At 57.4% G+C, this 24789-nt stretch overlaps 1 protein-coding gene across 1 annotated transcript; it reads left to right on the top strand.

Moving 5' to 3' along the window:
- The first annotated feature begins 750 nt into the window (after positions 1-750).
- Positions 751-23117, top strand: PWP2 (PWP2 small subunit processome component). Its single transcript, NM_001135528.2, is given in 21 exon segments — positions 751-791; positions 2331-2443; positions 5524-5618; positions 5950-6049; positions 6391-6534; positions 7268-7403; positions 7694-7914; positions 9780-9923; positions 10724-10794; positions 11319-11455; positions 12422-12570; positions 12705-12852; positions 13026-13176; positions 13869-14049; positions 16265-16412; positions 17971-18079; positions 18858-18923; positions 19884-20102; positions 20199-20349; positions 20485-20559; positions 22535-23117. Coding segments are annotated over 21 exon segments (2757 nt in total). The 5' UTR covers positions 751-773; the 3' UTR covers positions 22716-23117.
- The last annotated feature ends 1672 nt before the right edge of the window (positions 23118-24789 follow it).

The raw sequence follows: 24789 nt of genomic DNA on the forward strand, positions 1-24789 counted from the left end.
CTTGTTCCTGACTCTTGGGCATAGATTATTTGCCTTTTGGGAAGCATTCGGATTTTTTTTTTTTTTTTTCCTGAGACAGTCATGCTCTGTTGCCTAGGCTGGAGTGCAATGGCGCGATCTGGGCTCACTGCAGCCTCCGCCTCCCAGGTTCAAGCCATTCTCCTGCCTCAGCCTCCCGAGTAGCTGGGACTACAGGTATGCGCCTCATTTTTATACTTTAGTAGGGACGGTGTTTCACCATGTTGGCCAGGCTAGTCTCGAACTGCTGACCTCAGGTCATCCACCCGCCTGAGTCTCCCAGGCGTGAGCCACCGCACCGGCCAGCATTCGGGACTTTATTCATAATTCCTTACCCAATAGTTCACAAGAACGAAGACATTTGGGTGTGCAGCGCCCTCGGATGTTGTGGACGCTGCTGTGCCAGGCTGGGCGTCCGTGCGGAGAGCGCGCTGCGCTGGAGCGCGCCTGAGAGGCGCCCTGCAGTGAGGCTCCGGGGGTGTGGGCGGGGCCCGGAGAAGGCCCCGCCTTGGGAGGGGTTGGGCCTTTGGCGTTCAAACTCCGCCTCGGGGCGGGGCGAGGGCGAGGCGGCTCCTCCGGCATCCTGGGCCGCTGAGGACGGTGGTGCGCGGCCCCGTCCCGGGCGCGCGCGCTGTGGGCGGTGCACACCGTCCCTTCCCGGAAGTGCGTACTGTGGGCGGTGCCGCGCGGACCCCCGGGAAGTGTCTCTGTGGGCGGCCGCCGGGTTGAGCTGCGGCACACGTGCGACGGCCGTGATGAAGTTCGCTTACCGGGTGAGCGCGGCCGGCGGGCGGTCTGTTGGATCGGCGCGGCTCTTCCGGTGGACGGCGCCTGAGCTGGCTCCGGGCGGGCTGGGGGCGCGTGGTCTGCTTTCGCGGCGTCTGGCCGCGTGGGGGTCGCCGGCGGTCTGCGCGCCCGTGGCCTCGGGGACGCGGGGCTGTGGTGGGGCTCCTGGGAGAGCTGGGACGGAGGCGCCGACGGCTTCTCGGAGGGAACAGGGACATTTGTCGGGGTCTCGGGATATTTTTAACCTGAGTATGGCCCAACCCAAAGGCTGGAGTTGGTGCCGTCGGGGAGGGCACAGCACCCTCGGGAGGGATGAGGAGGTGGGACGGGGCGTGGGCGCGCGCAGGCGGGGTGAGAACAGGAGGGACCCGGGGCCCGGTGCTGCTCCCTAACGAGCGAGCGTCCAGGTGAGCGGAAGGGCGGGGAACCCAGGTGTGAGCTCTGTTTCCCGAGGCCGGAGGGAGTTCCTGAGGCGGACGCCCTCAGCTTTGAGAGCCAGGGAAGACTTGTCCCAGATGTGAAGTGCAGGAAGCAGGTGAGACAGGTAATAAGAGGGGGCCGCGGAGCCGGCCTGGGGGTCTCTGAAGCGTTTGCTACAGCTGGCTGGTTATGGGGACGCCCGTGTTTCCCACAGTGGCCCTGACCGTTGGGCTTCCAGGGTTGCACGGGCCGCCTGCTGCTGAGCCCACCGTGTACTACACTTGTCCTGTCCGAAACTGAGCATGGTACTGGCCCCTCAGAGTGCTGCTCCTGTGTCCCCTGTGCTGGTGGAGGCACCACTGTGTGCCCAGCACCAAACCAGAAACCATATCCACGTCCTCACAGGCCAGGGCTTCATCCGCTCCACATTCCTACTGCAAGGTGGCAAAAAATGTGCCTTGGAGCCTGGCCGCTTAAAGTCCTTCTGCTGACCAAGCTCCTCCCTGAGGTTCTGAGGGCACTGCCCGCCCACAGCTTCGGGGCCTGGCTGGTGCCTTCCCATTTAGATTCCAGCTCAGGTGATCCTTCCAGGTGGCTCTCCGTGACCACCCTCTAAAGTAGCCCCTCCTCCCACACTTCTCATCCCCCTCCTGCTAGAGATAGAATATAAGGTGTGCGTGTCTGTGCGCATGGCAGTCTCCAGTGAACGCTCGTGCTCGTGAATTAGTAAATAGGATGCTGGCTTACCACACTGCTGGAAGCCCTGAGCTCTAAGCACTTTTGGGGTGCTGTTCCATTGTTGCAGCTTTTTTCTTGGTGAAGTGTGGGCTCCATGCCCCTCTTCACCTGGCAGGCGCCTCCTGTCGTGGGAGGCTTCCTCAGTGCTCACAGGGGCATCTTACCCATCTCTGTGGGAGCTTGGGGCCGCCCGGGCTCCTCTGGTCTCCTGAGGATCAGGCTCACTTCTTCCTCTCTTACCAAGGAACTGTGAACGGGCCCCCAAGGTGGGGTTCTCTATGCCATCTCTCTGCCCAGATGCCTCACTTAGTGCTTTTCTGGGAGTCGACTGTTTTCTTTGTGTTGAGACAATTTTGTTCTCTTTACAGTTTTCAAATTTGCTGGGTACGGTGTACCGGCGTGGGAACCTAAATTTTACCTGCGATGGAAATTCAGTTATCAGTCCCGTGGGCAATAGAGTCACTGTATTTGACCTTAAAAAGTAAGTATGTGAAAGTGGTATTTGTAATAGTGATACTGATTAGTATTATCACTATTTTTTAAGTAACATATGAAAATTTGATAGTGTCTTCTGTGCCTTCCTTTTAATGGTACACCCTTTTTAATTAAGGGAGCCCAGGACAGGACTACAGGACGGATTAGAGTCAGCAGATGAGTTGTGGAAATTGGCAGCCAGACCCAGTTATTCGTTCTAGTGCCTTAGCCAGGCCCCATAAAGTGGTGTGTCACTTGTCTCCGTTCCCTGGGAAGGGACCCTGTCTCTGTGCTGTGAAGGGTGGGTGGGGGAAAAGGTGTAGCTCAGGGTTAGCCCTTCCCCCATCAGGGAAGGCCTCTAAGGGCTGAAAGGCCAGGGCTGCTGGGGGAGTTGAAGGTGCCTTGGACCCCTGCTCGGGAGCCCTGCTGCCACTGGGCCTCACCAGTCGGACGGGCAGGCCCAAATCTTCCAGCTCTGCAGCCGGAGGTCAGTTTTTTTCTCTGGGGTTTAGCGATTTCTTCCTGTGTGCTGTTGCACTTTGCTTCACTTTGTTGCACTTTGGCTCTGTGCGGATGCTGTTTTACCACAAAGTGAGGGTGTGTGGAAACGCTGCTTGGAGAAAGTCGGTCGGTGCCGTTTTTCCAGCAGCGGGGGCTCACTTCATGTCTCTGTGTCACATTTTGGTAATTTTGCAATATTTCAAAGTTTATTATACCTGTGAAGGTGATCTGTGATCATCTTTGCTGTTACTATCGTAATTGTTCTGGGGTGCCGTGATCCATGCCCATGTAAGACAGCGAGCTTAATCGGTAAGCATTGTGTGTGCTGTGACTGCTCCACCGATCGGCTGTTCCCCACCCCGCATCTCTCTTCCTCTGCTTGGAAGAGAAACAAACAATATTGAAATTAGGCCAGTTAATAATGGCCTACAGTGGCCACTACATGTTCATGTGAAAGGAAGAGTCACACAATTCTCATCTGAAATCAGAAGCTAGAAGGGACTCAGCTTAGTGAGGAAGGCATGTCAAAAGCTGAAATAGGCCAAAAGCCAGGTCTCTGCCACCAAACAGGCAAGTTGTGAATGCAAAGAAAAAGCTTTTGAAGGAAATTAAAAGTGCTACCCCAGTGAACACACGAATTACAAGGAAGCAAACAGCCTTATTGCAGATACGGATAAAAGTTTGAGTGATCCAGATAGAAGATCAAACCAGCCACAACATTCCCTTAAGCAAGTCAAAGCCTAACGTACAGCAAGGCCCTACCTGTCCTCGTTCTGTGAGGGCTGAGGTGAGGAAGCCGCAGGAAAAAAGTTGGAAGCTATCAGAGGTTGGTTCATGAAGTTTAAGGAAAGAAGCCATCTCCACAACATAAAAGTGCAAAGTGAAGCAGCAGGTGCTGATGGAGAAGCTGCAGCAAGTTACCCAGAAGATCCAGCTGAGATCATTGATGAAGCTGACTACACTAAACTACAAAATTTCAATGGAGACAAAACAGCCTTCTATTGGAAAAAGATGGCCAGGCGCAGTGGCTCATGCCCTGTAATCCCAACACTTTGGGAAGCTGAGGTAGGCAGATCACTTGAGGCCAGGAGCTTGAGACCAGCCTGGCCAATATGGTGAAACCCTGTCTCTACTAAAAGTACAAAAATTAGCCAGGCATGGTGGCACATTCCTGTAATGCCAGCTACTCAGGAGGCTGAGGTGGAAGAATTGCTGGAATCCGGGAAGCAGAGGTTGCAGTGAGCTGAGATCGTGCCAGTACACTCCAGCCTGGGCAACAGAGCAAGACTCTATCTAAAAATAAATAAATTAAAAAAAAAGAAAAAGATGCCGTCGAGGACTTACATAGCTAGAGAGAAGTCAATGTCTGGCTTCAAGCAACAGGCTGACTCTCTTATTAGGGGCTAATGCAGCTGGGGCCATTAAGTTGAAGCCAGTGCTAATTCACTGTTCTGAAAATCTTAATGCCGTTTACAATGATGCTGAAGCTACTCTGCCTGTGCTCTATAAGTGTAACAGCAAAGCCTGGACGACAGCACATCTGTTTACTGATGGTTTCCTGAATCTTTCCAGCCCATTGTTGAACCCACTAAGGTTCCTTTCAAAATATTTCTGCTATTGGACAACGTACCTGGTCACCCATGAGCTCCGATGGAGACACGTAAGGAGATGCTGTCTTCGTGCCTCCTAACAGCACATCTCTTCTTCAGCCTACGGGAGTAACTTTAACTTTCAAGTCTTACCATTTAAGAAATATATTTTGTAAGGCTCTAGCTGCCAAAGATAGTGATTCTTGTAATGGTTCTGGGAAAAGCCAATAAAAAGCTTTCTGGGAAGGAGTTGCCATTCTAGTTGTCATTTCATGATTCATTGAATGAGGGCAAAGTGTCGACATTAACGGGAGTCTGAAAGAAGTTTAGTACCAAGCCTCATGGATGACTTGAAGGGTTCGAGACTGGTGGAAGAAGTTACTGCAGATGCAGTAAAAATAGCAAGAGGATTAGAAATGAAAGCAGAGCCTGAAGATGGGACTGAATTGCCGCAATGCTGTCATCAATCTTGAATGAATGAGGAGCTGCTGCAAAGCAAGTGGTTTCTTTTTTTTTTTTTTTTTTTTGAGACAATGTCTCACTCTTGTCCCCCAGGCTGGAGTGCAATGGCGTGATCTCGGCTCACTGCAACCTCCACCTCCCGGGTTCAAGCGATTCTCCTGCCTCGGGCCCCCCCACCAAGTAGCTGGGATTACAGGCCCCCACCACCACGCCCAGCTAATTTTTGTATTTTTAGTAGAGATGGGGTTTCATCATTGTTGGCCAGGCTGGTCTAGAACTCCTGACCTCAGGTGATCCACCTGCCTCGGCCTCCCAAAGTGCTGGGATTACAGGTGTGAGCCACCATGCCCGGCCAACAATGTCATTTCTTTTTCAGGAGTGGGGGGTATCCACAGATGAACTCTGGCACGTGGGGTCCAGTAAGATTGGAGGCGCTACTTGGGGAGGGTGAGCCACTGGTCCCAGGCCAGGCCTGGCCTGTCTCCCTCATGTGACTTAAGGACTAACAGTACACTGTGGTTTTTGTTTTTATCAGCAACAAATCTGACACGCTGCCCCTGGCCACTCGGTACAACGTCAAGTGCGTGGGGCTGTCCCCGGATGGCCGCCTTGCTATCATCGTCGATGAAGGTACTCGCCCTTGATGTGGGTGGGGACTGAGGGGACCAGTGAGGAGGACTCAGGGCTGTGTGGGTCTGAAATGATCCACTCCCTAGTCGCTTCCGTGTTGGGGCCTGGGTGGGGGTTGGGGATGAGGGTGTCATGGGTGAGGCTGCGTCCCCGCCGCAGGCTGTGTCTGTGGCATCACCTGTGGCAGGGCAGGGCCTCATGGCCCTTGGGCAGTCTCAGTCCTGACTCCTCACAGTGGACGCGAGAAAGACCTTTCTCCGTTTTTCCCGAGCTGTGTATCTGGGGTGGCCCCTGGGGTAGCTGCGCGGTGGTGACCTCTGGCGTCCTGCAGGGGGCGATGCGCTGCTGGTCAGCCTGGTCTGCAGGTCTGTGCTGCACCATTTCCACTTCAAGGGCTCTGTGCACAGCGTGTCCTTCTCCCCTGATGGCAGGTAAGGGGGACGGCTGGGGGGCAGGAGGGGTCGGCCGTGCGTGCCGGCGGTGAGGCCCACTGCCCAGCTCTCTTCCCTGGGCCCCGGGTTGTGATGTTAGGCACACGGCCCAGTCTTTGGCATTGGTGACCCCCTTTTCTGGAGCAGAAGGCTTGGTGCGGCCAGGCTGCCCTCCCTCCAGGGCTGTTTCTTCCCTGACTTCCGCTTCCTCTGCTCCTTGGCCTCCATCCTGCGTGAGGCGGGACTCCAGAAGGCCCAGGTGGGCGCAGGCTGAGACTCCACAGTGGCCTTAGGGCCATTGCTGGTCTTGAATATCAACTATGTCGGCATTCCTTCCATAGGAAGTTTGTTGTCACAAAGGGTAACATTGCCCAGATGTATCATGCCCCTGGGAAGAAGCGGGAGTTCAACGCCTTCGTTCTGGACAAGACCTATTTTGGGCCCTACGATGAGACCACCTGCATCGACTGGACGGATGACTCCAGGTGCGGCCTCGAAGGCTTGGGGAGAGTGGGGCCTGAGTGAGGCCCCTTGGACGGGTCCCCCGCTTGGGCCCTGCAGCTTTGTTCTGCAATGGCATCTCGGCCTCCTTTGGGGCTGGGCGCTGCCCGCACCATCGGGACTGGCTGGGTGGCTGTGGTCGAGTCTTCGTGGCTCTGAAGTGCGTGCTGTGGCCGAGCCTCCTGCCTCTGCGCCGCCCTTTCACCTGTTTGTCCCGGAAACTGGGAATGCTGCGGTTGGCTCGGGCAGCGTCTGGGAGGTGTGAGGAAGGCAGACAGGGCAGGGGCAGCGTCTGGGAGGTGTGAGGAAGGCAGACAGGGCAGGGGCAGCGTCTGGGAGGTGTGAGGAAGGCAGACAGGGCAGGGGCAGCGTCTGGGAGGTGTGAGGAAGGCAGACAGGGCAGGGGCAGCGTCTGGGAGGTGTGAGGAAGGCAGACAGGGCAGGGGCAGCGTCTGGGAGGTGTGAGGAAGGCAGACAGGGCAGGGGCAGCGTCTGGGAGGTGTGAGGAAGGCAGACAGGGCAGGGGCAGTCTGGGAGGTGTGAGGAAGGCAGACAGGGCAGGGGCTGTGCTGGAGTGTCTTCCTGTGCCTGAAGGCTTCTCAGCTCACTCTGAGACCACGTGGGGCTGTAGCGGTCTCCATGCAGCCCTCTGGAGCATGCACCTGGCTGCTTTGTCATGGCCAAGTCCTGAGGAGGTGCCGTCTCTGTCTTTTCCAGGTGCTTTGTGGTTGGGAGCAAAGACATGTCCACCTGGGTGTTCGGAGCCGAGCGCTGGGACAACCTCATCTACTATGCACTGGGGGGACATAAGGATGCCATTGTGGCCTGCTTCTTTGAATCCAACAGCCTGGACGTACGTCCCTTTGTCAAGTTCCCTAGCCTGACGGTGGCCAAACCGGCTAGTTCAGGGAGGCCCCAGGCTGCAGGTGGCCTCTTCCTGCGGTTCCCCCAGGCTGTTCCCATGTGGCCTGGGGGCATCTAGGGACCAACAGCAGCTGTTGCGGCCCATTGAGAATTGTTCTCAGAGTTCAGAGGGGCCTTCGGTGCCGCTGGTCCCTGGATCTGAGCTGGAGGGAGGTGCCTGGTTGTGGCAGCTGGGCCAGTGTGGCTGGGGCTGGGGTGACCCTGTGCTTCCCCTTTCAGCTATACTCGCTCAGCCAGGACGGAGTGCTGTGCATGTGGCAGTGTGACACACCCCCCGAGGGCTTGCGGCTGAAGCCCCCTGCGGGCTGGAAAGCAGACCTGTTGCAGCGGGAGCAGGAGGAGGAGGAGGAGGAGGGGGACAGAGAGACCACCATCCGGGGAAAAGCCACTCCGGCCGAGGAGGAGAAGACAGGAAAAGTGAAGTACTCACGGCTGGCCAAGTAGGTCTCCGAGGGTGTGGTGGGCTGCGGTGGGGCACTCCTGTGGGAATCTCTTGCCCTCAGAGGGATCTGGATGTGGGGTCCCCAGGGCCGAGGAGTGGGAGGTACAGAGAGCAGGCCCGCGTCTCAGGGCCCCAGTTTGAGCACCCTCGAGTGCTTGGGTGTTGACCCTGCCCCTTAAGCAGGGTCCCTGCCTCGGCTCTCTGAGCTGCCTGTGTGCCCAGGGCAGGGCAGAGGGCGGTGGGTAAGGGTGCATAGGGGGCAGAGAGGTGTGCGGGCACTCCGTGACGGGAATAGCAGCACCTTGGGCCCTAAGGGGGTTGGGAGTTGTCTGTGGCCCCACCAACTTCTGTGGAGTTTGGTGTGGGCAATAGTCCCTTGGCCTCGTGCAGGGAGACGCAGGGAGAGCATTTGGCAAGGCTGGAGGGAGGGACCGGGCTGTGAGTGGGCGCAGCGGGTGGTCTGAGTCCTGCTTCGGGGCCCGCTGGTGGGTGGTGCTTGGTGTTTTTTCGGGCACTGAGCTGGGCTATGCAGCCCCACATCCGAACTCAGTCCCCCAGACGAGACGAGACTGAGCCTGGCCCTGCGGACTGCCTGTGGCATGGCCTTAGCTGTGCCTGGAGCCCTGGCAGAGATGCCACCCTGATTCGGAGTGTCCCACGTCTGGGCTATGGGGGAGGCTGGTCAGGATCTCATGAAGGCAGAGTTGCCCGCAGCTGTGGTGTCTCCGTCACCTGGGTGTTCCAGCCTGGGCTCCTCCTTGCTGCAGTTACTTAGAACCTGCTGTGTGCAGGGCTCCAAACTTGGCACTGAGACACACTGCCCACCCTTGTGAGGCCTCCTCTCCGCCGGGGAGGAGAGGTGCAGTGATGAGGTGGCTGCATGTGGAGGTGGGCGGCAGTTGGGGTCCCTGGGCAGGGAAGGCGCCCACATGAGGCCCTGCCTGTGGAGGGAGTCAGGCAGCCAGAATGGGCTGCGTTTGGAGGGTGTTGGGGTCTGATGGGTAGGTGGGAGTTGTGGCCATGAGAGTCCTGGGTCTGAGGAGCAGGGAGGGCCAGCTGGACTGGCCCTGGACTGCTGGACTGCCAGGGGCAGCGGAGTTGGAGGGTGGCCAGAACAGGTCCAAGTGGGTCAGTGCCCGCGAGTGAGTCAGTGCCCGCGAGTGAGTCAGTGCCCGTGGGGACTTGGGGGTGTTGTGCTGGAGTCAAGACTTGAGTGGGGACTGGAGGAAGAGGAAGGGACGATAGGCCCCCCCAACCCCGCCCTGGGGAAGGGAGATTCCAGGCAGCTCCAGGAAGACAATGTGCCTGCTAGGCGGGGAATGCGGGCTGTCAATGCGAAGCATGTGAAGGGAGGGCCTCCTGCAATGGCAGCCAGTGCTCCCTATCACTTGTTCAGGAGGGACCGGGGCCAGAAAGAAGAGGGAAGGACCAGGGCTGAGCTACACTGTGACTTGGGGAGGTCTCGAGGGCAGAGGTGCCATCAGGGTCACCTTCGTCTGCTGATGGGGACCGAGGGTTCCTTAGAGGAGGAAGCAGCAGGGGATGATGGGATTCGGGTGTGCCCGGTGGCCATGCTGCACCTCCCGCACCTCCTCTGCCTCCCATGGGCACTGCTGCCTCTGGATGCACCACTAGCTCTGCTGTGGGGCCAGCTGGCGACAGTGCAGATGCTGTGTGAGGTTCCCTTGGGGTCCCGAGCTTGGGATGGAGGCGGGCAGCTTCAGGGCCTGGGGTGGAGAGGGAGAGGGCAGGTCTGGGACCTCCTGCCTGGATCTGTGTCCTGTGTCCTGGAGCCTAGAGCGAGCTGGGGTGGCAGCCTGGCTCTGCGCTCCTCCTCACAACTCTTCTCTCTCGTCAATTCAGGTACTTCTTCAATAAAGAAGGAGATTTTAACAACCTGACAGCTGCAGCATTTCATAAGAAGTCTCACCTCTTGGTCACTGGCTTTGCTTCTGGAATCTTCCATCTTCATGAGCTGCCAGAGTTTAACCTCATCCACTCCCTGAGGTAAGCCTCGGCTCGCAGTGGGGTGTGGTTTTATGCACTCACTGGCCCGGAATCTGAGGGCCCAGCCAAGCCTGCCCTTAGCAGTGGGGGCAGCAGAGCCACTTGGAGTGCCAGCTCAGACCACAGGACGCCAGCCCGAAACCTGCCCAGCCGCTGGTGCTGGTCAGTGCGACAGTGTTGCCGCCCCCACCGGCAGTCAGCACCATTGGTCTCGGGTCAGTCACAGCCTTTCGAGTTTTTGTCTCCACTTTTCTTCATCTGTGAGACACAGAGAACAAAAATACTATGCTCATAAACTTGTGAAGTTGCAAGTTTTTGAACGCTGGCCTCTCCTCTGGGCTTTCTCTGATTCTTTTCTTTGAGACAGAGTCTTGCTCTGTCGCCCAGATTGGAGTGCAGTGGCGTAATCTCGGTTCACTGCAACCTCCGCCTCCCGGGCTCAAATGATCCTCCCACTTCAGCCTCCTGAGGAGCTGGGGCCACAGGTGTGCGCCACTACACCCAGCTAGTTTTTAAATTTTCTGTAGAGACGGGTCTTGCTGGGTTTTCTCAGCCTGGTCTTGAACTCCTGGGTTCAAGCAGTCCTTGCCTCCGCCTCCCGATGTGCTGGGGTGACAGGCGTGAGCCACTGCACCCAGCCCTCTGATACTTGAACTGAAGTGAATTGTTGGAGTCTGGTGACTGGGTGGGGTAAGCTCCACACACAGGGATAGAATCTGGTGTCTGGGGCTGCCCTGAATGGGCACTGGGGCTTCAGCCCGGGCAGGCTGGCCTCCCACTTACAGGCCCGTTCTCTGCAGCATCTCAGATCAGAGCATCGCCTCAGTGGCCATCAATAGCTCGGGGGACTGGATTGCTTTTGGCTGTTCAGGTTTGTCCCCAGCCTGGGTGGTAGAGATGGACTCCTCATTAGGGACCACTGCTGCCCGGCTACAGGCCTGCTTGACAGCCACCCACTGGGGGTGCACTCCCCTCCCCCAGCTGGCTTTCAGAAGGGGCCCTCCCCTCCCCCAGCTGTCTGCCATGGGGTGCCCTACCCTCCTCCAGCCGCCTTTCAGGGGGTGCCCTCTTCTCCTCCAGCTGCCTCCCGGGGGTGCCCTCCCTGCCCTGGCCCTCCTGAAAACACCTCTCTGTCTTAAGCCCCTTGCTCAGGGGTGGGGGGTCATAGCTTGTCTCAGTTGTGACCGGCAGCCACTGGGTTGCGCGGGCGGGGCCCGTCACTGGCTGGTGGAGCTGCAGCATCAGACAGTGGTCCCAGCCTATGCTTGGGGGTTTGTGCGTTTCGCCCCGTGCCCGGCAGCTTTCTCAGTCCTGTGCCAAGTGCGAAGGTGTGCCAGGCCAGTCTGACCTGGGGTGGGCCTGAGCCGGGTACCCCAGCTTCCCCCGTGTGCACAGGCCTGGGCCAGCTGCTGGTGTGGGAGTGGCAGAGTGAGTCCTACGTGCTCAAGCAGCAGGGCCACTTCAACAGCATGGTGGCCCTGGCCTACTCGCCCGATGGACAGTACATCGTGACTGGCGGGGATGACGGCAAGGTAGGCTCCTGTCCCTGTCCTGTCGGCCTCTGTGCCTGGGGGGCTCTGAAGATGCAGCGGTCTGTGGGGCTGTGCCTTGACAGTAGGGCTGGTGTTCACAGCTTCACCCGGGCTCATTAGCTCAGTAGGCGTTTAAAAACATACAAAAATTTGCATGGAGAGGGTTGGGTGTCCCTCTTTCTCCTTTCTGACTTGGTCTCCTGCACGGTGGTGGCTGCGTGGCCGAGAGTGGGTCTGTGGTGCCGGCAGCCGGCATCCAGCCAGCGTCCAAGGGGCTCCAGTACGTGGCCGAGGGTGGGTCCATGGTAACGGCAGCTGGCATCCGGCCAGCATCCACAGGGTTCTGGTGTGTGCAGTCACCCCGCGGGCCATCTGGGCCTTAAATGGGCTCCTCCTGGAGGTGACAGGAAGAGACGGGGCAGACGGCCCACTCACCACCCACTCAACACAGCCTCAGGCCTGTGGGGGAGGCGTGGGCACTGGGCAAGGTTCTCAGGATGTGGCGTCACATGCGGGGGTCTCAGGGATGGGGGGGTCTCAGGGATGGGGGGTCTCAGGGATGGGGGGTCTCAGGGATGGGGTATCAGTCACAGTTGGGGGTCTCAGGGATGGGGGGGTCTCAGGGATGGGGGGTCTCAGGGATGGGGTATCAGTCACAGTTGGGGGTCTCAGGGATGGGGGTCTCAGGGATGGGGTATCAGTCACAGTTGGGGGTCTCAGGGATGGGGGGTCTCAGGGATGGGGTATCAGTCACAGTTGGGGGTCTCAGGGATGGGGGTCTCAGGGATGGGGTATCAGTCACAGTTGGGGGTCTCAGAGATGGGGTATTACTCACGGGTAGGGTCTCAGGGATGGGGCAGTACAGGGGCAAGCATCTTAGGTGGGGCGGCATGGGGACAGGGATCCTGGCCGAAGCCGTGGCACACAGGGTTGGGGTCTGTCCCTGCCTCTCCTGTCCTGCCGCAGGTGAAGGTGTGGAACACCCTCAGCGGCTTCTGCTTTGTCACTTTTACGGAGCACTCCAGCGGGGTGACTGGTGTGACCTTTACTGCCACCGGCTACGTTGTGGTGACCTCATCTATGGACGGGACCGTGCGAGCCTTTGACCTTCACAGGTGATGTGTTTGCTCCGGGTTGGCTCGGGGCAGGCTTCCCCCATGCAGAGGGGAAGGTGGAGGGTGAGGCTGCGGCACAGCTGCTGGGGCAGGGGACCCTGGCACGTGACGCTGACCTTGCCTCTTCTCTGCAGGTACCGAAACTTCCGCACCTTCACCTCTCCACGCCCCACCCAGTTCTCCTGCGTGGCAGTGGATGCGAGCGGTGAGATTGTCTCTGCAGGGGCGCAGGACTCCTTTGAGATTTTCGTGTGGTCCATGCAGACAGGCAGGCTCCTCGACGTAAGCACCCTGAGGGGCTGGGCTGGGGCTCGGGAGGGGCCCTCCTGTCTCTTGGGAGAGGAGTGCAGGGAGCTGAGGTTATACTCCGAGGGCCCATGCCCCTGGCCCAGACCTGCCCAGAGAGCCGCCTCGGCCGCCACCTCCACTCTTCACGCCTCCTTGCTCTATGGTAGGTTTTGTCTGGACATGAAGGGCCCATCAGTGGTCTGTGTTTTAACCCAATGAAGTCCATCCTGGCCAGTGCCTCCTGGGACAAGACAGTGCGCCTGTGGGACATGTTTGACAGCTGGAGGACCAAGGAGACGCTGGCTCTGACCTCTGATGGTGAGCACGAGGCAGCAGGCAGGAGCAGCGGCCTGGGGACCAGCAGCATGCTGTCACACCCGCTGCCCTGTTCCTGGTTGTGGGTTTGGTGTGAACCTTCTGGTGGGAAGCAGGGGGTGGCTTTTAACCCAGACCTGCTGGCATGGCAGCCCTTGAGGTTGGCAGTACCTAGGAGACAGCAGATTGGCAAGTCGGGCCAGCGTGGCTTCCACGAGTCCTTGTAGGGCTCCCGCTCTGTGGGCAAGTATGCCAGGCAGGAGAGAACAGCTCCCCAAGGGTGAAGGGCTGCTGCCACAGCTGCTTCCTGATTTTCAGAGTTGCTTTGGAGCTCTGCCAGGCTTTTGGCATCACATGTGGCTTCTTTGCAGAGCTCTGTATTCTAGTCTGTCCAGCCACCCTCAGTAACCACCATCACTCACCCGTCAGCCTCACCTTCCCAGCGCCCCCTCCATCGGCCTTCGTGGGTCCTGTGGCCCCAGCTGGACTGCCTCGTGCTCGTCACTGGCGCTGAGTTGTTCCCTCACCTATCTGGGTTGGATTCTCCTGGGAGGAGATTCTTGTGTACCAGACCAAACAGGCGCTGGTCTCTTAGGGGTGCCAGGGCACGGCCTGGTCTCCAGCCAAGGGTGGTTGGTGGCCTGCCTGCGGGAGACTAGGGTCTTCGTTGGGCCTTACTTTGCATCTCTGTTTAGCTCTGGCTGTGACTTTTCGCCCTGATGGTGTGGAGCTGGCTGTGGCCACACTGAACTCACAGATTACCTTCTGGGACCCCGAGAACGCGGTGCAGACGGGCTCCATTGAGGGCAGGCATGACCTGAAGACCGGCAGGAAGGAGCTGGACAAGATTACAGCCAAGCACGCGGCCAAGGGGAAGTGAGTGTCGGCGTTGGGCCTCCTGATTTGAGACCCCAGCCAGCCACCAACCTCCTGCAGCTTCTCCGTTTTTGGCTTTGTCCTTTGTTCCTGAGACCGCTGAGGCCCTGTGGGTGGAGGCAGGTGGTCCTGAGCCCTCTGGGGAGAGACCATGTCCTCCTCAACTCCTGGGCTCTCACAGCCCCCAGCACAGGAGGACGTCTGGATTTGCTGAACATAAACTTGTTCAGCTGAGAGCTTGCATCCACTTCCAAACCTTGATCCTGAATTATGACATCGTCCTGGTGTGCAGAGGGGAGAGCAGCCGGGTGCCCGAGCTCACACCGGAGACCCGGCACTTGGGGAGGCTGAGGCGGGTGGATTGCTTGAGCCCAGGAGTTTGAGACCAGCCTGGGTTACATGGCAAAACGCCATCTCTACAAAAAATAGAAAAATTAGCCAGGTGTGGTGGCACATGTCTATGGTCCTAGCTAGTCAGGAAGCTGAGGCAGGAGGATCGCTTGAACCCGGGAGATCAAGGCTGTAGTGAGGATGGCGTCATGCCATTGCACTCCAGCCTGGATGCTAGAGCAAGACCTTGTCTCAAAAACAAAACAAACAAACAAAAGCAGAAAACAGCCCTGGCAGCCTCCTAGGAGTAAAAATGCAGGTCCTCAGTCACCTCACCTTGCTAGAGAGTGCTACGTGGATGGTGAAGACATAGTGTCCCCTTGTCTCGAGGAGTCAGGCCAGCACAGCACTGACCGAATTGCCTGTGCGGGGTCCTGGCTGGGCTGTGAGGCTCACCTGGATGGAGGTCAGGCTTAGGAGAAGGGGGAGGATCTGTGGGATGTGCCCGGGGTGGGTGTGGCCTTGGGGCCTGGACCTGTGTCCCAGGAGCTCAGAAGCCTGTTTGGCAGAGGGTCTTCCTCCAGAAGGAAGTAGCGACCCTGTCTTGGAAGTGGCATGAACGCCTATGTGCAGTCCTCATGGGTTTGCCCTGAGTGTGGAACTTACGGGTGCTGATGGTTCTGTTTCCAGCTTGGAGGAGCTGCACGGTTGCCATTCCCATGAGGAACGCTGTTGGCTTCTGGCTTCTCCACCTCCTCGCCAGCACTTGTTGCTTTATTATTATTATTTTTTTAATGAGAGCTGTTGCGGTGGATGTGAATTCGTATCTCATTGTAGTTGTGATTGTAGTTTCTCTAATGACATTTAGCATTTTCTGTCTGCGGCTTGGCCGTTTGTAAGTTTTCTTTGGAGAAGCGTCTGTTCAGGTCTCTTGCCTGTTTTTGAATTGGGTTGTTTGGTTTTCGATTGTGGATTTTAGGGGTTTCTGTGATACCTGATGTGCAGATATTTGTTCGCTTTGTGAACCGTCTTTCCACCGTTTTGGTGGCACTCTTAGTTCTGATGACGTCCACTTTGCTCATTTTTTCTGTTGTTCTTTGTTCTTTGCTGTCATAACTAAGGGACCTTGCCCACCCCGAGGCATCTGTTGAGCTGGGCGGTAAGGGCTGGTTTCTGGTTTCCGCAGGACTAAGCAGATGTGACTGAGAGTAGGCTGCTTAGGGTGGAGGCCGACTGGCCGCTGTTTTGTGCTGACCTCAGCAGGGAACACCGTTCCTTGAGCCACTTGTTCCTTTTGTGAAAAAGACATTGACTCTCAGGAAGCTGAAGCATCTAAGGGTGGTGCTGGCTCAGAGCGGAACCAGGTGACAGCACCATTGAACATTGTGGGTTTTAAAAGTCTTGTGTGAGTTGAGGCAGCGAGCCTTGGTGAAAGTTGCTGAGGCTGGTGTTTGCTTCCTGGAGGGCTGGTATAGGATCTCCTTTATTTCCTAAGGTTAGTTTTTATTGTATTGATTTTGAGTTTTGATTTTTGAGACGGTCTCACTCCGTCACCCAGGCTGGAGTACAGGAGTGCAATCGTGGCTCACTGCAGCCTCCAACCCCCGGGCTCAAGTGATCCTACCACATCAGCCTCCTGAGTAGCTGGGACTATAGGCACATGCCGCCGCACCCAGTTAATTTTATTTTTTGTAGAAACAGGGTCTTGCTATATTGCCCAAGCTTGTCTTGAACTCCTGGACTGAAGCAGTCTTCCCAACTCAGCCTCCCAAAGTGCTGAGATAACAGGCAGGAGCCACCATGCTGGCCTAAAGTTGGTTTTTAGGAGCCATATGCTGCGGTTTCCACGGTGGCCACCCTAAGTCCACGTGTCCTCTCCACCCAGGGCCTTCACCACCCTGTGCTACTCTGCAGACGGCCAGAGCATCCTGGCAGGAGGCATGTCCAAGTTCGTGTGCATCTACCACGTCCGTGAGCAGATTCTCATGAAGAGGTTCGAGATCTCTTGCAACCTGTCTCTGGATGCCATGGAGGTGAGCCGGCAGCGCGGGGCCGGATGGATGTTGCTTCCAATGCAGGTGGAATGCGTCGGGCTCCTGCATTCTGCACTCCTGGCTCCAAGGGGCCTTGGGCACAGTCGTGGTGCTTGTCCTGTATCTAAGTGCATGGGTCCGTCACCTGCCCCAGCAGAGCCCGGCCGTGAAGCCCAGTGCCTGCCTCAGCCGTGTGTGGAGCCGCGGTCCCCAACCCTTTTGGCATTTGGGACCGGTTTCGTGGAAGGCAGTTTTTCCACAGACAGGGTTGGGGGGATTGGTTTTGGGATGAAGCTGTTTCACCTCAGATCAAGATCACCAGGCATTAGATTCTCAGAAGGAGGGTGCAACCTAGATCCGTCACATGTGTGGTTCACAATAGGGTTCGTGCTCCTATGAGAATCTAATGCTGCCACTAGATCCGTCACATGTGTGGTTCACAATAGGGTTCGTGCTCCTATGAGAATCTAATGCTGCCACTAGATCCGTCACATGTGTGGTTCACAATAGGGTTCGTGCTCCTATGAGAATCTAATGCTGCCACTGATCTGTCAGGAGGCGGAGCTCAGGTGGTAATGCGAGCAATGGGGAACGGCTGTAAATTCAGATGAAGCTTCACTCACTCGCCTGCCCACTGCTCACCTCCTGCTGTGCAACCTGTTTCCTAACAGGCCATGGGCCGGTACCAGGGGTTGGGGACCCCTGTTGTGGATGACCCTGCCAAGGCTGGTTGCTATGAGGCTGGAGATGTGGGGGGCAGTGCCCAGCACACGCTGGCTCGGGAGACACGGACACCTGTCAGGGAAGGAGTGAATGAAGAGGGTGCTGGTAGGCCCTGCCCGATGGCTTCCTGCCCGGGATCCCGCGTACAGGGCTTTGCCTTCACTGTCCCCACTGGTGCCTGCCCTCCCCGCTCAGCACAGCCCTCGGCTCAGGTCCCACTCACATGCTGGGTTCACCTGCAGGACCTCAGAATGAGAGTGAGGGAGCCCTGGTAGCCTCTAAGCAGGGGTGTGGCTGCTGGGTTCACCTGCAGGACCTCAGAATGAGAGTGAGGGAGCCCTGGTAGCCTCTAAGCAGGGGTGTGGCTGCTGGGTTCACCTGCAGGACCTCAGAATGAGAGTGAGGGAGCCCTGGTAGCCTCTAAGCAGGGGTGTGGCTGCTGGGTTCACCTGTCCACGCCCCATCAGAGCAGAAGCCCAGTGTCCCCTAAGTGTTTCTGGGGGAAGGTGTCCTTGGCATTTTCCCGAGGGAGTAGACGGCCATCCTCGCTGTGAGCCCCAGCCCTTGTGATGGTGGCAGCAATGGCAGCATGTAGACCTCAGTCCATCCCCTCCACAGCCTCCACACCTGCCCCGCTCCACAGCTTCCACACCCACCCTGTCTGCAGCTAGCTCTGCAGGAAGGGTCCCTGGGGCACTGCAGGGCTCTCTCCCTGTCCTCGTTCTAAACAGGGCTGAGGCTGGTCTGGTGTTGGCATCAAAGAGCAAAGGTAGGAGAGGAGGGCCAGGCGGCCGGGCCGTCAGAAGCAGGGCGTCCACTGCTTTTGCTGTTCTAGGAATTTTTGAACCGAAGAAAAATGACAGAGTTTGGCAACCTGGCACTAATTGATCAGGATGCTGGGCAGGAGGACGGAGTCGCAATACCACTGCCAGGCGTCAGGAAAGGTAAGCAGAGGTTCCTCCCGCATCTGCCCACCACTTCACCGATCCTGGGTGACCGTGCACTCATGCCCCTGGTTGGGGCTGCAGTGTGGAAATAACGGTCACTACGTGGTGACGTTTGCTGGACACTGGGGGTGTCGAAGGCCCAGTGGGTTGGTGCTGGTGCCGTCAGCCCCTGTGGCCGGAGAAGCTGCCCATGTGTTGCTACGTGTGGTCTCCCTGCCCTGGCGGGACCTGTCCATTTACTGTTGGGACTGGGTGCCCTGTCTGCTGCACAGCACACAGCATTCTGGCGTGAGGCCATGTGCGCTGCACGGAGAGCCAGGTGCTCTAGAAGATCTGGGTCCCGGGTAGACCGTCCTGATGGGACACTCGCCAGCCAGAAACCCTGAGTGCCTCCATATGCAGGCCCAGGGTACCGTGTTGAGCACAGCAGACCCACTCCTGGGCTAGGCCGGGGTCCTTTTCTGGGTTGGACACGCAGTCTGCTGGCCGGGCTGGCTTTTTCAAGCATCTGCCCCACGGGCTGGGCCATCTGTTTGGCAGCTCACCTGGAACAGCCTCTGCGGCCCCAGCACGGGCCCACCTGCCACAGCTGCAGCGAGGGAAGGGCTGCTTATGCCTCCGCTTTGTGCAGGGCCCAATGAGTAGAGGCTGTTGCTCTTGATGGGGCTCCCACGGCACCCCCCAGCCAGCTGGGAGACCGCAGGATGACTTGCTTCGTGGGGAGAGCAGCTTGGATATGCTGTCCAGTGACCACTATCGGTTCTTTTTTCCCCAGGTGACATGAGTTCTCGGCACTTCAAACCTGAGATCAGGGTGACCTCACTCCGCTTCTCTCCCACTGGTGAGCACTGAGCCATGGGCTTTTGGTGCCAGTGGGCACTGGGGCATCTGTGCCGTGGCAAGGCTGGCCACCATGGAGCTGCCTGCAGGCTCTGGGCTGTGCCCTGTGTCCCTGGGTAAGAACATGGCGCTGCAAACCCTGCAGGCCGCAAGATGGCTGTTGTCCCTGAGGATGGACGGCTATGACGGTGCCAACCTCAGACGCACTGAGCTTTGAAACATGGCAGGCCTGGCATGCCCTCGCTCTAGCAGCTCCCCAAGTGCCCTGGATGTGCTGCCTGGCTGGGGCGGCTCTGCCATCACGGAGAGCCTGTCTCCTCCGCACTGCCCCCATCCTCTCGCAGCGGGGAGGAGTGTCTGTGCCACAGGCCTGTGGAGCCTGGCGGTGCACATGGTCCCCACACAGAGGAGCCAGGAGCAGGGCTATTGGCAAGTGTGCTCCAGCCTAGACTGAGTGTCAGAGCCAGGGGCAGAGAGGCCCATGTGAGCCAGGGGTCTGTGCCGTCGGGCCCAAGGGCCAAATCTGGCTGGCCACCTGCTTTGGTCACTGATGTTTTACTGGGACATTTTACTGGGCATTTTTTCGTTGGCGGATCCTTCTGGCTGTCTCTAGTGCTCCGTGCAGCACTGAGTAGGTGCGGCAGAGACCACAGAGCCTGCGGAGCTGGAGACGCCTGAGCTTGACAGAAGACTTGGCTGGCTCCCGGCGTCAGGAGAGGAGGACGCATGCGTGTACATATTTGCTTATATGTGCATCCCTGGGAGAGTAACTTCGGGATGATCCATTCATTCCTTCTCAGGGGAGTAGTGGGGTGGGGGCTAGAGGCAGACGTCCCGGTTCCTGTTGACTTTTGCACTTTGTCCCAGGGGAATGTACTTAATACTGTTTCTTTAAAAAAAAAGAAAAAGTGTTGGGAGGAATGAGCTTAAATTTTTAGGAAAGCACTGCTTAATTTCCCAGGGCGCTGCTGGGCGGCCACCACCACAGAGGGACTCCTCATCTTCTCCCTGGACACCCGCGTGCTCTTTGACCCGTTTGAGCTGGACACCAGCATCACCCCCGGGAGGGTGCGCGAGGCACTGCGCCAGCAGGACTTCACCAGGGCCATCCTCATGGCCCTTAGGCTCAACGAGAGCAAACTGGTGCAGGAGGCCCTGGAGGCAGTGCCCAGCGGCGAGAGTGAGTCGCAGCTTCGGTGTCGGGCGCCGAGGTCATCCTCTCTTCTCCTGCTTTGAGTTGTTGGCAGAATAAGCATGTTTTTTTCTCCTTCTGCAGTTGAAGTGGTCACCTCCTCCCTTCCTGAACTGTATGTGGAGAAAGTGCTGGAGTTCTTAGCTTCCTCCTTTGAAGTGTCTCGCCACCTGGAATTCTACCTCCTGTGGACTCACAGACTGCTCGTGTTGCATGGACAGAAGCTGAAGTCCAGGTAGAGGGCCCCCCCCGCAGTTCATCTGTGGCTTGTCCTGCTGGATAAAAGGGAACTTTGACATGCAAATGCAGCATGAAGTGAGCCCACTGTACCACGGGGTGAGCACCGCATGCTTAGGAGTCTCCCTTTCAGAGCCGGGACGCTGCTGCCTGTCATTCAGTTCCTCCAGAAGAGTATCCAGCGGCACCTGGACGACCTGTCGAAACTGTACGTGCAGGTGCAGGGCCTGGGGGTGGGTGGGGTGCACGGTCCCCTGCTGGTCCACACTGTGGAGTGCTCCTTGTGTCATCTGATTTGAGGACAAAAGGAACCAGTGCTGGAGGCTTGTCTTCTCACCTGCGGGTGAACTGCACCTGCCCGGCCACCCCGTGGTTGACCAGCTTGGGAAATGGCCTGGCGCTGAATGGAAAGCAGCGAGCACTGTGGCAGGCAGACAGGCTGCAGGTGGCGTACTCCAGGTGCGGCCGGAATCCTCCAGGCTCTTGGAGGGATTGCCGTGTTCGTAGGACCAGGCAGCCTTTCCTGAATTTGCAGGTCACTTGCACAGGCAGTGGGGGTGGTCACAGGACTGTGAGGCCAGGCAGCCTGGAGTCCTGGAGGCGTGGCTGCCCTGAGCTGTGGCTCCCCTAGAAAAGGGTGCTGCTGCTGTTACTGCTGCGAGGATTCATCCGCGGGCCTAGGACAGGGCCCGGCCCTCCGCAGTGCTCACTTTGCAGGGGTGCCCGCCTCTTCTCCTGTCATTTCTTTGTGGTTTGTGCCTTTTTTGTCCCTACCAATTCACCTTCCCTAAAGGTCCTGCAGAGCCGGGACTAGGCAGGCGTCAGAGTAGCCATGTGAGGGATATCACCCTCTGTTGCCAATCAGTTGCCAGGTTTCCCAGCTGCGTTTCTGAAACATCTGTTCTCTGCCCTATCTGCGAGTTGCTCTGTCCAGGGTTCAGGGGCTGAGGCCTGAGTTTGGGTCTTGTGGGTTCGTGTGGTCCTCCCGTCTGTCCTTGAAGTGTCACTCAGTCTTTGGAAAGAGTCCCAGAGTCTAGGTCGAGCCTTTCCTCCCCTCGTGTTCTGGGTGCCCTACAGAAGGCTGGGATGTGCCCTGATCCACAATTTTGGTGCCAGGCCTTCCCTCAGCTGAGATGTCCTGGACTTTGCACAGAGCTCTGTAGAGGAGGAGGATTGTCTAGCTCCCTTATTTATTTATTTATTCATTCATTATTCTTTTTTCCTTTTTTTTTCTTTTGAGACGAAGTCTCGCTCTGTCGCCCAGGCTGGAGTGCAGTGGCATGATCTCGGCACATTGCAACCTCTGCCTCCCAGGTTCAAGCAATTCTCCTGCCTCAGCCTCCCAAGTAGCTATGGTGCCAGGCACATGCCACCACCCCCAGCTCATTTTTGTATTTTTAGTAGAGACAGGGTTTCACCCTGTTGGCCAGGCTGGTCTTAAACTCCTGACCTCAGGTGATCTGCCTGCCTCTGCCTCTCAAAGAAAGTGCTGGGATTATAGGTATGAGCCACCATACCCGGCCGAGCTCCTTTAGATTTATTCCCTCTTATGGGATGTTTTTAGAGTTCACGTAAGCGCATTGTTCCTTGGACCTCCTGTCTAGGCGTTCACTGCCAATCTGTAGGGTTGCCATTGGCTGTCAGGAAGAGTCCTGCATAGAGGGTCCTGTGACCTGCAGATGCAGTGGGGTGCTTCCTTCCTTTCTCATCCATTTATCTTTCAGTTCTCATTTCCTATGTAAAGTGATGGTGGCATCACTTTTCTCCTTTATTCTTTTAACTCCAGAAAATTAACTGATTCAGAGCCTGCTTTCCTCCCCTCTCGCTCCAAAACACCACATAGCTCTGCAGCGGTCTCTTCTTAAGTGTTTGGTGGAACTTGCCGGTGAAGCCATCTAGATTGGGCCCAGCGGAAGGGCTGAACTGCCAGGATGACCCCAAAGGGATAGGATGTTACAGTTGGGTCCTTGGGTCCTTGAAGGCCTCTGCTGCCCCAGGGCTGGATGGGGCAGAACCAGATTGTTGGGGCAGGGAAAAGAGGAAACAAATGGCTGCTGGGGTGGAGGAACCAGCATGTCTAGCCCCTGCTGCTTTTCTCAGGGGTCGCAGAGGAGGTGGTTGGGTGCAGGACAGGCCAGGGCCTGGGCGTTGCTGGCATTGACCATCCTGTGTGTGATTGACAGCTGTAGCTGGAACCGCTATAACATGCAGTACGCACTAGCAGTTTCCAAGCAGCGGGGCACAAAACGCTCCCTAGACCCACTGGGAAGTGAGGAGGAGGCAGAAGCATCTGAAGATGACAGCCTGCACCTGCTTGGAGGAGGAGGCAGAGACTCGGAAGAAGGGATGCTGGCCGAGAGCTAGCCGGTTGCAGCGTTGGATTGTGCCGGCTAAGACCTGCCAGGGAGATGGGACCCTTGTGCCACCTGGGCCAGCAAAGAGGAGGGGTCCAGAGAGCAGCTGAAATACTGTCCCTAGTGGTAGTGACTTGCTTTTCCTGTGCACACATGTAGCCCATTAGGACAGTGAGCCGACGGGTCACGCCAGGGGCTGGCACGCACTGGCACCTGGCCCCAGGAGCGGGGCTGTGTGAATGGTGATGAATGTTGAAAATGCCTCTCAGAGAGGTATTCCCATGAACTTTGTATGAGACTTATTTATATCTTTAACATAAAGGTTTGATAAAGAACTTAGGGATAAAAAAAGATGGAGTTTTCTAACACGTGAGGATGAAGTCTACACTTCAGATTAAAAAGGGTTATGTTGTATCCTGGTGTCTTGTGGGGGCTCCCGACCTGCCTGTCTGCCCAGTAGGGCCTCCGTCGTGGGGAAACAGGCTGACTGAGCAGGGTGCTCCCGCTGTCTAGCGGGGGCCCTGCCCTGTGACCTGTGCATATCCTTGGGGTCAGGGGCACAGAGCCTCTCCCTGACCTCTTGGGGACGCTTTGGAGTCTGGGGCTGGGATTGGCCTGTCTTGGTGAGCTCACTTAGACCTGCACCAGCTCTGCGTGGGCCACACGGAGGAGGGGACAGCTCCTCCCCTCTGCAGTGCCCTTGGGAACGGTCATCATGAGAGTGGCTTGGGTCTCCATCATGGTAGGACATCCTGGTCCCCACAGCTCAGTAACAGCAGCCTCCAGGGTCAGGACCTGAGGCTGACCCAGTGCAGTGGGCACTTCACTGACTGCCAGTGCTGTCTGCCAGGCCCAGCCTGTCCCTCGCCAGCGGTGTGGCCCACGAGACCCTGGGTAGTACCTGGCTCCCTTGCTTATCTGGGAAGTGGAGCTGATATCTGCCTGCCGGCCTCCCGGGGGTGGTGTGAAACCACATGTGCTAGAGAGGAGATGAATATGACAGGCAGTGCCTTGTGGCCCACAGCACTGTGCCTGGAGGCCTGCAGACCAGAGGTCTTTGTAGAAGGGAGGAGCTCAGGCCCTGATGCCACCAGGTGTTCTGTGGCTGCACAATCTGTGACCTAGACTGGAGAGAATCCTTAGCTATCGCCTACCCAAAGCACAGTTTCCAGCGTTCCCCTCCCTCGCCTTACCCTTTTCTGTGTCACATGTGCATGGCGATGGACACCTGAGTAGTTGCCCCTGGGACAACTGGAGCTGTGGCTCTGCAGTGGGGTCTGGGAGCTCCCGGCCAGGGGCAGCTCCTGCGCACTTGGTAGAGATGGTCCTGGCCCCTGCACCGACTGAGCGAGAGTCTGCATTCGGCATTTCCTTTCTGAGTGGCGCTTGGTGTTTTTTTTGTGCCATCCCACAACCCCATCACCCCCACCAGCTGAGGCTCCCTGGCTGGCCGCTCCGCAGGACCTGAGAAGCCTGAAGAGGGCCAGGCACGGAGGAGCAGGAACGAGGACAGTCAAATGTGCCAAGCTCGTCTTTGGTTTTAACTGTTAATGTCCCATGTCTGTTATTCTAGTTCCCCACTATCTTGCAAGGATTGGCAGTAAAGTCTTAGTGATGGATGACGCGACAGTGGGGAAAGTGACAGCCGTGGGCTAGATCATCAGATGTGTCTGTAGAATCCAGCGTGTCCCTGTGAACATCCTCCAGCAGTAACCATTCAGGTTATTTAAAAAACCTGAATTATTAGGTTGAAAATGTGTAAATCGGGGAAAGAGCCAGCACTTATCCAGCCATTCCTCTGTGAACTAACCCATGCATAACAAATAGATTTTTTTAACGGAAGAATTCCAGCTAGGACCTGAGCCGCTGGGATCTTCACAGCTGTGCTGTGAACGTTAAAAAAACAAACAAACAAAAAAAAACCCAAACAGTGCCCGGGAGTGGTGGCTCACGCCTGTAATCCCAGCACTTTGGGAGGCCGAGGCGGGCGGATCACCTGAGGTCGAGAGTTCCAGACCAGCCAGACCAACATGGAGAAACCCCCTCTCCACTAAAAATACAAAATTAGCCTGGCGTGGTGGCGC

The sequence above is a fragment of the Pongo abelii genome, chromosome 22 (assembly GCF_028885655.2).
Source record: "Pongo abelii isolate AG06213 chromosome 22, NHGRI_mPonAbe1-v2.0_pri, whole genome shotgun sequence".
NCBI lineage: Eukaryota > Metazoa > Chordata > Mammalia > Primates > Hominidae > Pongo > Pongo abelii.